The sequence below is a fragment of the Magallana gigas genome, chromosome 2 (genome assembly GCF_963853765.1).
Source record: "Magallana gigas chromosome 2, xbMagGiga1.1, whole genome shotgun sequence".
Lineage (NCBI taxonomy): Eukaryota > Metazoa > Mollusca > Bivalvia > Ostreida > Ostreidae > Magallana > Magallana gigas.
In genome coordinates this window covers 48,745,558-48,759,541 of record NC_088854.1, presented here as the reverse complement: position 1 = coordinate 48,759,541, position 13,984 = coordinate 48,745,558, and the positions used below count along the sequence as shown (strand labels likewise).

At 30.6% G+C, this 13,984-nt stretch overlaps 1 protein-coding gene across 3 annotated transcripts in view; it reads right to left on the bottom strand.

Moving 5' to 3' along the window:
* Nucleotides 1-9,371, bottom strand: part of LOC105325654 (neural cell adhesion molecule 1) — a 262,905-nt gene extending 253,534 nt beyond the window's left edge. For 2 of the 3 annotated variants that reach the window (XM_066076978.1, XM_066076977.1), the window contains exon 1: nucleotides 9,195-9,371. In XM_066076978.1, coding sequence (XP_065933050.1) covers nucleotides 9,195-9,270 — 76 coding nt within the window. In that variant the 5' untranslated portion in view covers nucleotides 9,271-9,371. The remainder of the gene's footprint in view (nucleotides 1-9,194) is intronic. The other variant, XM_066076975.1, reaches the window with a different exon arrangement.
* Nucleotides 9,372-13,984: the final 4,613 nt, after the last annotated feature.

The window sequence follows — 13,984 nt, the reverse complement described above, 5'->3', positions numbered from 1 at the left end:
AGAACCATGTTCTAAAGAACATTATTTTAAGCAACTTTTGTTCAACATTGCCTTTCAAAATATTTCTCCTTTTCAAGATATTAATGATCAAAGTTATGGTCTTCTGGCCCCTTGAAACCCCTAATTAGGTAACAAATGTTTAAAATAAGGAACTGTGTAGATAAACAGCTGTACAATAAACATTTTTGCTTCATAATTAATGACAAATTATTGCTCAGTAAAGAGTTAAAATTAAAAGACTTTAGAGCCCTCCTGGCCCCTAATTAAAGGGGCCAGCCCCTTTTAATCAAAACAAAACAAAAGCTCGTGTAAATCTTAACAACTTTTGCATTACATGTTTTAACAAATTATCTACAGGTTAAAAGATATTTTGCAAAACGTGTTAAAATTTTGCCAAAAATTTTGGTGCCAATTTTTGACCTTGGGCGAGCTTCGGCGCCGTGCGCATTTTCCACAATGTCAAATACAGAGGATCATCTACAGACATACATCTACATATTCCTGAAAGTTTCACGTTTCTATACCCTTTAGTTTCGGAGGAGTTACGTGGACAAAATGGTCCTTAAAAATTCACAAAATCTTCAAAATCTCAAACCGGAAGTGACGTCATCAGCTCAAAATTTTATTTTCGCAAGCACGTGTCATGTTCTATCAGTCCTGTAAATTTTGTGAAAATCGATTAAATAATTTTTGAGCTATAGCTCTCGAAAAATGTCAGAGGAAAAATATAGAATAATAATAAAAAGAAACCGTAGAATAACAAGAGGGTCTTCCGTTGGAAACGGAAGACCCTAATAATAGGGAAAAAGAAACCGAACGAAAACAATAAGGTCTTCCGTTGGAAAACGGAAGACCTTAAATATACGGTCGGCTTTTGTATATTGCCTGCATACTTTGTCGACAATTTCCACCATTGTATAAAAATGTCGTGTAAAAATAATTGCCACCTGGCCGACGGATGAAGACTAGAAATCTGAATCAGTGTTTTGGGCACATTTAGGAGGTATTCTAGGGTCTGTCTCTCATCAGAGGCCCAACACAGGTTTCTATTTTCAATTGTGCGTAACAATATGTCATAATGTCTCATTTATTTCACATCGAATCAGAATTTATTTAAAGTTGATGTCTTGAAAATGCAATGCAAAAATGGGTGCTGCAAGTTTGCACTTAATGAAAAGTTACATGTTGCCATGTTTATAATACATATTTCAAATAGTAAAACAATCCAATGCGTATGATAACATTTTTTAACAGATTGATGTGTCTGCAAATATGAATAATATATCAAAATATCTGTTTTATCTTCATGATGATTTTAGATATTTAAAATGATAATGAAGAGCTAATACCACATCTACAACGTTAAAACTTCCTACTTATGACGTTGCATTCTTAATTTAATATTTACCTCCCTATCAACTTAATGGTGTGGTGCTGTAGCATTTGTATAACAAATCAAGATAACTTGTTATTTGACAGTAGATCCCAGAATAAACCTTTTAATCTTGTTTGCATTAACGAGGCCGGGTCTAATTTTTTCTGCCCTAGATTTTTGAATGAAATTTTTTACATGAATTTCTACTGATATAATTATTATTTTAAGATAAAAAAAAATAAGACATTTACCACACGGTTTGTTTAAGGGGTCATCTCAAAGTTTGTTAATTTTTTACATAGGACCCTATGGGATTTTGCTTGAAATGTACCAAATTTGCACATTTTTTAAACTTTTGCCCTAGGGATTTCTTTTTCTGTTCTACATATTAAAGTTATTGCTAAAAGGCATCAAATTGTCAAATAAAAAAAACCTTTTACCTCCTGGTTTGTTCCAGGGGTCTTATCAAAGTTAAAACATTAAGACATATTTAAGTAATAAATAAATATATAACATCACATTTTAAGGGTAATTAATATAAAATACATGGTTAATGTCTTGAAATAAATGAAGTAAGCGATATTTAGGCGGGTTAAGAAAAAAACGTGACAGAGGGTTAGGCTTGCTGAACCCTCTTCACGTTTTCGACCCGAGCCCAAATATAGCTTATACTTCGAGACATTTATGTTTGTTCCACAATATAATATCAATTTTACACATCAAACGAGCTATTTTCAACAAATTTCGCTGAATATCTGCAGTTGAAACTATCCCGCCATGGCGTCAACAAAGCAAAAAGATGACGTCACAATACAAATGAAACGCTGCGCGAAAGCGTGCGTACTCGTTCTGTACTCGGCCTCGTTAAATCTAACTTTTGGGGATATTTTGACGCCTATAGCAGTTCTATAAGGAACATAAATTGTAGCTCAAGAACAAATTAAACATTCCTGTACATCAAATGAACCATTGGTTTTTTATCAGGCCCTGTTAGCAAATATACATGTATACATTAAAGGTTCTTGCGTCACTTATGGATGTATTGGTATTATGATAAAATTATTACTAATATTTCAGACGGTCTGTGGCTAGATAAATAAAATCTGTGATCTGTAAGCTCCCGTCAATGTATTTAAAACCATGACCCAAAGAATCCGGCTTGGATTACATAATGTATAAGTACATCTCTGTCAGTCAAGTAAGTAGATGGAACATAGAATGTTTCAATTAAAACATGTCTTTGTATTCATTTTAATAGTAACACATTTTTCTCGTTATCAAGTACATCCCATAATATATTCATTATCATGATGATTATACAAATGAATTTATATTTATCAGTTTAATGAGATACCAGTGCTCTTGATTAATTGAAAAGGTCTTTGATACTTGCATCAACAAGAGATGTTTGTGAAATAGTTATGTCCCCCTCCCTTGGAAACCTCTGCAAAGGAAATGAACGGAGACTGCAAGTAATTGAAATTATCTACGTTTAAGGCTCATAACTCTGTCGAAAATCATTCGATCGTATCTAAAACTAAACTTGAACTTCATTAAATGCAGCCTCTGCGGAGAAAATGAACGGAAACTGCAAATAATTGGAATTATTGCTACTTCCAAGGGCATACCTCTGCTCGATATCACCAAAAATCTAACTAGGCCTAGATATTATAATAATAAATCAGTTTATTAAATTTCTCCTCAGTATGTGCAACCTCTGCCATGAAAAAAACCGGAAACTTCAAATAATTGGAATTTTCCTTGGTCCAAGGTGTATAACGCTGTCCAAAATGAAACCTGACCTGGATATTAATATGTATACCAAATTTCTTTTCAACTAGATCAAGCGTGGGAATTTACACTTAAGTCTTTACACATGAATTGATTCAATCAATACTTAATATGTTAAACCATATTTTTTCTTCTTTTATTTTGTCTTTTTTTTTGTTTATTCTGTGTTCATATTTTTTTTTAACTTCTTTCTTAACATTTTCTTTAAAACTGATTGAAAAAACCAATTATACATAAATTCCAGATAATGAAAGACTTTGCTTTGAAAAAAACTAATTGAGAAGCTCCTCCCCTTTTTCACCATTACATTCAACTTTCCCGTGTCAGTTATTATTATAGACGTACACTGTAGAACACATTTTGTTCATTGTTCGCAAACTGATGTGTAAAGCCCCGAATAAAATTGGCGCACGAACATATAGGCGATGACCTGGGGAAATATGATTTTTCTTGGAGAAAAAAATCTTCATATTTCCCTCACCATCATGCTATAAATGTTTATCGTGAATTGTGGTCTGAAACAGAGATGCTTATACAGGGTATATTATAGTCTGTCCCAAGATATTTATGCAGCACATTTGGACGAGTTTTAATAAAAACACACATACCTGTGAAAGAAGTGCACTTGTAATAGTTGAAAGGGATAATTTCCAAGATAATTTCATTGACCCATATCAACTGTCACTCCGAAAAATTCACAAGAACGAAAACAGATTCCTTACGGAGATTTATAATGGGGAATGTTTACATCCTTACTCCATTTGGAATACACTCGGAATACATCGCGCAATTTTTCAACTTTATCATCCGGGCTTGCTGCAATACAAAATCTCCGTAGACATCACATTTTTTGCATTGTATTGAAACCTGATACGCTAACGGGGGCGTTTCGACTGAGAAATCTTGGAAATTTTTTATACTTTTGAATGAACATCGTTGAACCCTGAAGTGTTTATAAATATCAAGCAATTAAGCAAAATGTGAATCCAAGATATCTTGGGACAGACTATAGTGGCAAATCATGTCATATTACTGATAATTGTGCAATGATAGTAAAACGTTGCAAGATAACACGAGACTTGTTGAGCAATAGTCTCATGGTCGAACAATACACGTATTAACAACTGCGATTCATCTTACGACCTTTAAATATCGTGCATCACTCTTGCGAGTACACAAAACGTTGTAAAACGTTCGTACTAATGTCCGTGCGTTGCACTGTGATGATTTAGATCGCATTCGGTCGCGTGTTCACTATTTTGAAGAGACTTGATGCGAGCACAAATACGCATGCAACGAATGCGAAAGCTCGTGCAACGTATGAAAGAGCTCGTGCAAATCTAAAATTAAGCAGAAAATGTTAGTAGATTGACCGAATCACTTTTTTTTTAGAACGGAACTTTTCTAAAAAAAAAATACTCTCAGTAAAATGTAAAATCATTACCTTTTATTTTAAACCAGGAAGTACAGAAAACAGTTTTGTAAACACACTAAAAATATCACTTCGAGCAGGAAGTGTTAAGAGCCATTCTCTGTAAGCATTTAAACACTTGTATAGGAGGTTCGGCACGCATAGTCACCGATTTTTCTCAAATTTTAATATGATGCATATTATCAATAACCTATTATAAAAACACCAAAAGTTGGTTGCTAGGCAACTCCGTTACCATGGATACAGATACCCATCATTCTTAGCACAAAATAGTCTTGATTTTTACTGAAGAACACGCTTTTTCAGCTTAAATATTAATTTCAATTAGATTAGTTTGTGATAAATCTTCATCAAACTCTCAAAGCATCACATCTTAACTATTGAACAATACATTAATCAAATCAAAGTATTTATTTTTCTTTATTGTACCAAGGGCTTAAAAGTACTTGGTTTATGACTTTGTAAAAAACCTAGAAATGAGGCATTTTTGGTGATGCCCTGTAAATTCTTGCGGACAGGTTGATGCAAACCGACACCAATCCTGAATTGAATGGGACTTCTGTTATCAGAAACAATCAAAACATGATGGGGAAGTTACCTCAAAATTGTTGTTTCCATGGTAACAAAAGTGTATATTTTACAACTTTCAAACTTCATAAAACCCTTACTATGGTTCATAAATATGTGTAAATTATGTCCTTTTGAGAAAAAAATATATGAATATTTAAATATGCAATAAATTGAATGTATTTGTAATATTGGTTTACAAATTATGGAATCTAGGTAAGATATATAAACAATCGTTACCATGGAAACATGATAAACAATTTCGTTCAATTTTATGTATAATAGACAGTTTATGTCTTTGTATCTCATTTCATTATGTAACGATTACCAAATTTTAATGAAAAAAAGGAGAGCATATTTTAACAAACTTATGTTTTTAGCTCACCTGAGCTGAAAGCTTTTTGTAGGGCATCTGTCTCTGTCTGTCCATCCATCTGTGAACTTTCCACATTTTAGCTTTTTCTCCAGAACCACTAAGCCAATTCTAACCAAACTTAGCACAAATCATCCAGAAGTTTAGGGGGTTCAAATTTGTTAGAATACGGGTAACACACTTTTTCAGGGAGGAGTGATAAAGGACTAAACATCTGCTATGATCTTAACATTTGACCTTGAAATCAATTCAAGGTCACTGCATATTTTTTCATAAAAAGTTCTGTTTATGAAAAGTATGAGCATAGACTCAAGTTTGTTCATATTATGATTCCTAGGAGTAGGGTAAGCCCACAATCAGAGGGGGTGAATTTTTACATAGAAATAAATTGAAAAAATTCAAAATGTTCTTTTCGAAGAAAAAAAAAAGACGTTTAACATGAGAATATGCGCAGAAATTTTTAAAGATCTTTTTAAAAACATGATTGAATTACTTTACTAACTTGTCAAGATACAGTGTTCTAATTTCATCAGTTATGGCTACAGTTGATTGGGTGAGCCATGAGGCCCTCAGGCCTCTTGTTTGCATAACTGATTGCTATGGTAATACATGTATCTTATTATATGGTAAGAAAGATCATAATGCTACATGTACATGTATTCATTTAGTGCGAAAAAAAACAGTTGACCTCTTCCTTCATGTTAAATTTTTCATTCAAATAATTTAATGATTAAGGTATCCAAATACATAATTATGGTAATTATTACTCATACCAGTTATAGTTAAATAGTATTCTAATATAAAATTAAATTATCATGACATCCTTCGCCATCTTAATTCTTTTTCAATCCCTCAAGTAATTGTTGCAGCACTAATAAATTATACATCTGTATTTTATTTAATTATAGATTTAATAAATTAAAAAAATGCATAAAGATGAGAATGCTGAAATTAATTAATTTTTAAAATCAAGTGTATATATATATATGTAAAAATATAATCATGCAAATGTACTTGTAAGTAATGATCTTAATGTTGATTAAGTATATACTATGTTTATGAATGCTTACATTTTTCTTAGCTGCAAAATAAAAATAAAAGTACTTCTAATTATAAATATGCTGGTCAGAATCCCAATTGTTGTAGTGTCCATTTCTCCATTGCTTAAAATGCCAATTCAGTCACTCAAACAACTTGAATTTTTAATTCATAAATGAACCCATATGCTTATAACCATGCAGTTTGAAGAAAAGTTTAAAGAACTCTTAAAAATTTAACTGGAAACTGTTACTCAGCATACAACATTATTTTTCAGTTACCAGATATACACTTTTAATACCAAATAAGTCCTTGTAATAGAACTGTATTTGAAACACTCTATTCCCCTTAGATCAAAGTATTTGCATGGCTGCATCAACTGTAATCAGGGATCAGGAATTTTCAAATTATTTTCTTTAAAACTTCACAATCTATATTATACAAGTACCCGATATAATGTTATAACTATTAATTTACATGCATTATTTACAAAAATGCAATTCCTGCAATTTACCAATGCAGAGAATTTTTAAACATGTTCATCCAAATAGCAAGTTTGTATTTAAAGTTATGTTTACTTTTCTAATGCATAATATTTCATTCCTTTCATTGTTTCATACCAATTAACAGTTTTGGCTGAATCAGAATGGCTCATTTATATAGAACTCAGCATAGAAGTTATGCATGAAATATAATTTCTCAGCAGATAAAAAATATAACTTTCATCAAGTAAGCTATAAATTCATTACTTATCCCAAATGTCATAAAATTTGATGCTGATTTCAAAAGTTTATAATAATTATAAATCTTAAGGTATGTGAACTTCAATAGATAATAAAAGTAAATTAAGGCAACTCCTATCATACATGTAATACAATGGACCCCACAATACATTTTAATAAACATGATTTTTAAGTGTTTTCCTGGGTAGGCCGGATTCATTGTCATTTTTTAGTTCTCTTTATGAAATTTGTAATTCTAAATACAACAGGGGAAGTGACCCTGACTCCCGACACCCCTATAGATCAGTGCGTGTAATGGCAAATTATTTATACTCAAATTTTTGATCTGCGAATCTGATATTTACAGTCCTATCCCTATATCCCAATGACAATTACTGGCATAAAGACCAGTAAACACAAGCCAATTTAAAACAATACCTATCAATACAATACCTACATGCATTTTTATTCATTGATGTGAGTTATATGCTTGGAAAAATAATCCCCTCAAACAGCATAAAAGTTAGTTTGGCATGTTTCAACTTTCTTAATAGCTAGCAGGAAACTTATAAGAAAGTAACAAAATTCTCTACTCCAAAAATTTAGAAACTACCTCTAACTGTTGATTGTATCCCCTACATATCCCCTACATATATGAATGCATTCTACATAAATGTACATGCAACAAACAGTTGTAATACATGTATTTTAAAAATGAATACATGTACATATAAGCATATGTGAAAGTGTTTGGTTTTAACAATCAATTTTCTAACTTTCAAATGATACATATGTGATTTCGTGTGTATTTTCCAAGCTTTTGTTGTGAGGGAGGGGATACTTTTCATATTATTAATAGAATACCAGAATATGTCTGATAATAAATAGCCATATCTTTGCACACATTTTTTTTTTTTTGCTCACAGATTTAATTAGTTTGGTTTTCTTGTGTGTTTTGTTTTTCTTGTTTGTTTTCATGCAGGGATTGAACGTACTAAAAGGGGGAAACAACTCATATATTTTAGATTGAAAGAAAGATTAATAACACACGCATGTAAAATAAGTTCCAGTCATGGTATTGTAATTAATATAACTAGTAATTTTATTTGTAATTTATGATTTTTCTCAGTAATTCATATGCATAACATAGCCTACCTGAAGTAACAAAGATCCATTATATCCAACTGCACTACATTAACCATGTTAACATGATATGGCATTGGATGGGATTTCAGAAACACTAATAGAGGTTCATGTTACATGTGCAATGATAATATCTATGGGTCATAACAAAAATAAGGATAAAATCTTTAATGATTTTGGGATAAAACCACTTTGTTGACATGCTGTTTCAACACTTCTCCTTTTGAACTCTCAGCACAAAAGAGTTCTAATTTGCAAAGGGAGATAATTCATTTTCCAAAAATGTAATCATTTTTGGACTTATTATTTCACAATAATAAGGATAGCTTCCCCATTATGTTTTTACATTTTTAGATAGATTAGGGATTGATGATTTTAATTCTATGCTTGTTAAACATTGAGCTTGCCGCATTTTTTTTTATAACACTGCAGTAAAAATGGCCTATTTTGATAAAAAATGAAGTTTGGGTCGAGTTTCCATGGAAACTGGTCAGTATATAGACAATTTGGCATGTGCATCTTAGATAATTTAATAAGGTCTACATTCTGGAAAATTTTCAGCAAAATCCGTTTCTATGCGTGCCGAAAAAGTTTAAATGCTTACAGAGAATGGCTCTTAAATATTATCTTAAAAATAAAGATTTTTTTATGGTCGTGCCTAAGTTTGTGCAAACGCACTTTTTATAAGAAGGAAGAACCAACAAAATAAGAGCTTCGGCAATTAAATATATTAAATGTCTCATTGTCACATACCTTCTGTAATCGAAACAAGAAGAATAATCCAAAACAAACAACATGTGATGCTTCTAACGATGTTTAACTGTACCATGATTCACGTTGTCATGAGCTTTTAAGTAACTGGGATAAGCAAATATCTGTTTCGGCCAGGTTTTATCTGTCAACCACTAAATTACAACCAGGAAGTTTTGAATCAGATCTTACATACAGGGTTATATTTATCTCCTTTACTTTTTTTAGCACTTTTGCATGATTTAATGGTCTCTTTTTTCAACATCTCTTTAACATAATTTAAAAGAAAGCAAATACTGTCACACAAGATCTAAATGATAATAATCATGAAGATTTAGTTTTCTAATCTTAACAAACCTCAGTCTCAGCTATTTCTGAAGAAAATGATTTTCATTTTTAGCAGTGTTTTTTATATAAAAAAATTGGCCATACAGTTTTTTCCTTCGGTTATGTATTGTTAAGACAGCGTATTCATTATTGGGGGTCTCGTAAAATATGGACGGAAATTAACTTGTAAATGTCATATTGAAAATGTACGTTGGGCTCTATTCTTACTTGTATTGCAACGACAGGGTGTCAACAAATTAGGAGTTTGGTTTAAAAGACATTATAAACAGTGATAAAAAAGTTTAATTCAGTGTCTAACTAAAATCAGTTTTAGAATTTGCATATCTCAAATTGTCATAAATAATAAATCAATTTTATAACATAAAACATAAGATAATGTAATTTTTCTTGAATTGTATTTTGGTAGATACTTTACGTTTCATTTATATCTACTACATGTATCACAAGATAAGATTTCTAGATAATAAATGCTCACAGTAAATATCAAATGATTGTCAAATTATATGCAAAGATTGAGTATTTTTCGCATCAATTCCATTGTCTTCATTTACCACAACATATTTTTATGACTAAATATTGGTGTAGTCCCCTAATGCATTTTCTAGAGGCGGCAATGTTAACAAATCCGGCCGATATTTTCGTTCAGCAACGAGATAGCCCTTGAATGAAAGCTCATCAAATATTCTCTTTCCTGATATATTTTCGAAGTCAGATTGATTTTTCGGCAAAATGCACCTCTATTGAAAAACAGTTTTGGAAAGGATATACACCAAACAATTTTAATTAATTACGTCAAATGATATTCAGTTTTGACACTTGCTTTTAAATGTACAAATCCTCTTTTCTGACATTTATCAAGCATTCTGATTTAAAATGTCCCAATAAATCTATACACACTCTGCAAGTATAGGAAATATTTTGCTTAAAGGCACTACGTATATATATATACTTTGTTATCATACCGAATCTAAAAATAGAGGGATATACCAATAATCAAGTAGATAATGTTAAACAGATACAAGACACAAAAAGAATTCTAAGGGTTTAATTTCATAATGTGATTGGCAATAATGATTTTTTTTTATTGTTTTTATGTAATTATATTTACATTTTTTGAACGTATTTTGTTTCAGATTATAAAGTCAGTTAGCTGGTAACTTTGCAAAACATACCAAAAGAGAATAGCTGTCTAAAACAACCAACCAGTTAAGAACATGCTAAATAACAGCTGGTACATAGATCAGTCATTCTCAGAACTGCTACTCCATTACACTGGTTACGTTGTTAAAAAATCAAGTCAGATTGTTTTAATAATTTGGTTTTCCAAAAGCACATCATCTATGATATTTCTTCTAAAAATTATTTCCACACAAATGTTGTATTTACAAATTTAGCTCAGATTCTTTGCATGGGAGTAAAGTCACAGTAACGGATGTTAAATTTATCGAGTACAGTGCTTTATTCCCGTAATAAATAAATAAAAAGTCTTAAAATTCACTAATTCTCTTTATTTTTCAAATTATAAAGAAGTTTATTACTAAAATTAACTTTGAAAAGCAAGGATAATTTTTATAAAACTGCAAAATTTAAGGCGTAGCACGCATGGAAATCGACAGAGACCAATTTCAAAGTCTTTTAATGATAGTTACTTTAATGTGAGAAACATATACATGTATTCGCCTCTTAAAAGCGAAATTATATGTGCCTGAAATATCTATGAAAGAATATTGTTCCGTTTTATTAAAAAAGCATTTTTAAGATTGGTAATTAATGAAAAGATAAAGTAACGGATGTTAAATGAAACTTTAAACTACATCCCCTTATATGATACAATGTAAGTATTTCTTCAATAAATAATTCAATATTGCTAATGATATTGATTTGTCAAATAATGGTAATTGACCAAAAAAAATTGGTAAAACTTATAAAATTTACTTTTCCTCTCTCTCATTTTACATATTTTCAACCTGCCCTTGATTTTTATTTCCCGATATTGGCGGTTGTATTTCCGCTGTATTAATTACCATCGAGAAAGAAAAGAAATTCATGTTCAATTAAATCAGGTAAGGTTTAATATACTGATTTAAGAATATTCATATTGTAAGCCTTCTGTCTTACGGATCCAATTGAGGGTCAGCTCAAACTTAGTGATCACAAATACAGTATTTCTTTCTCAAGCGGTTTTATTAAAGCGTGATCGTATAGTTACAACAATTAAAAGCAGTCCAAATCAAAGCGTCTAAGAATCTCTTCAACATCATTTTACATGGGTATATATAACATTTTACTTATGATGGACAGTTCTGACTAGTTCGGCCCATTTACAGCGATCATGAGTGAACATTTAGTGTTCAAAATTAAGATTAATATTTTATTTCTAAATAAAGTAACAAAACTGTCAAAACTGCCAATCAAAGAGTACAGATGCAGGAGTCCTGAGTCTCAGAGTCCCCCACCTAGGTATGAGGCATCACTTACTCATAATACGTTCATTCATGCATGGCACAAAAGGTTACAAATGTTAATATATAGAATATACAATACATTACTCAATATAGAGTACCAGAGCTATCGTTGCAGACACAGAATCGCCAAATATGACACTTGTTTTTAAACTCTCAATTTGGATATTATGCCCGTATTATTCGCCTGGTTTTATAACATCATTTAGGAATACTGCGCAGTGCTACAAGATTCACAGAGTTCATTTTGTTAATTATCATTAACACCATTCAGTGCGCAATACCTAGGTACACATAAATATCATAGTGACCATTATGTAATACCAGCAATTCAAGGTCATAGCATGGCTATCTGTTTACAATATTTTTCATTCAATAAACTTTTCATGTTTCATAAATTGCTTATAAATCATTGTACAAAATTAATATTGAAATGTATCTTTTCATATAAATGTATAAACAACGAAAAACACTTTGCCGATAAAGAAATAACTTAAAATTGTATCCTTGTGTGATTAAACCGGTAACGGGCGTTGTATTATAACTTCTTTATATATAACAAAGCTCCTTAACATCCGTTACCATTGATTTTTTAAAATAATACTTAGAGACAGTGCATTTTTTACCCAAAAGAAAATATATACAGCTTCCAATTGATGTGGTTACATGTACATGTACTCAGTTATGTGCATTGTCAAAAAACAATCATATATATTTGTGTATATATATATATATATATATATATATATATATATATATATATATATATATATATATATATATATATATATATATATATATATATATATATGTTATATGATCGATAATCGAATATACTAGTATACAATGTACATGAAGTTAAAAAAATTTAAATAACAAATGTTGGGACCTTTCAAAAATACTGCTGTTGTCGTAAATTCGTTCTTACTAGTGGTTTTTACTTTACTGTTACGTCATGAATGCCTAAATATTTTAAAATTCCCGATTAGTAATATCAATATCAAAAATAGAAAATAGTAACGCTTGTTAACGGTAACGCTTGTTAACAAAAAGTCTTATAATTTATTGTTTTTCTTTACATCGTTGCTTTATTTAGTTTGAATATCGCCAAAAAATGAAGCTATACAACTATTTAAAAGATATATAGGGTGGAATTATTTAGATTATATTGTTTAAGCAGAGAAAAACTGGTAACGCTTGTTAATCCTTAATCATATGCCAGTGAAAAGAATCGGATAGATGCCGAGTTTTTTTAACAATGCCAATGCCATATAGTAATCAAAATACTGAGAGTCCTGAAAGACGGGGTCTTGAAAGTTTGAATTTTTAATTGTCCTTGATTTTCTCAAATATGCTTCCAAAAAATTATGAATTTTAATTAGTTATCTCAATTTACGTTAAATTAGCTTTTTGCAATTGTCTGATACTTTGTCTAAATTTTACTCAATCCAAGCCTTCATAATTGTAGAAAATTAACAATTAACACAACGGTATTTCATTAAAAAAAAATAAGACCCCAAGGAAAAAGTTTAAAAATTACTACTAACCGGGAAAATCAAAACAACTATATCAAATAAGATAATTTAAATCATTAGATTATTTCAATATTTTGATCCAATTTTCTATTTTAATGTGTAAGACATCTGTGTATAATCCGTCCTAATTTTAATTTCGACTTGCACATGAAGTTCGGTAGTATACAAGTGAAAGATTTTCAAAATAAAATTATCAACTTTTCAAAAATGGTACATTGCGTTTGGGAACATTACATTCGATTCAACCTTCAAACTCTCTTATTGATTAATGCTCAACACCAACTGAATCGTCAACGGCGTTGTGCATCCATGGAGTTACGTAACTCATTCCATATTTGAACCCGAGCAAGAATATTTTGATCAATAATACTATTTGTTTATTTAAAAATAGAATTTAGTTTATACACAGAGAAGGGGCATAGTCACGATTTTGGTCAAAAATTATTTT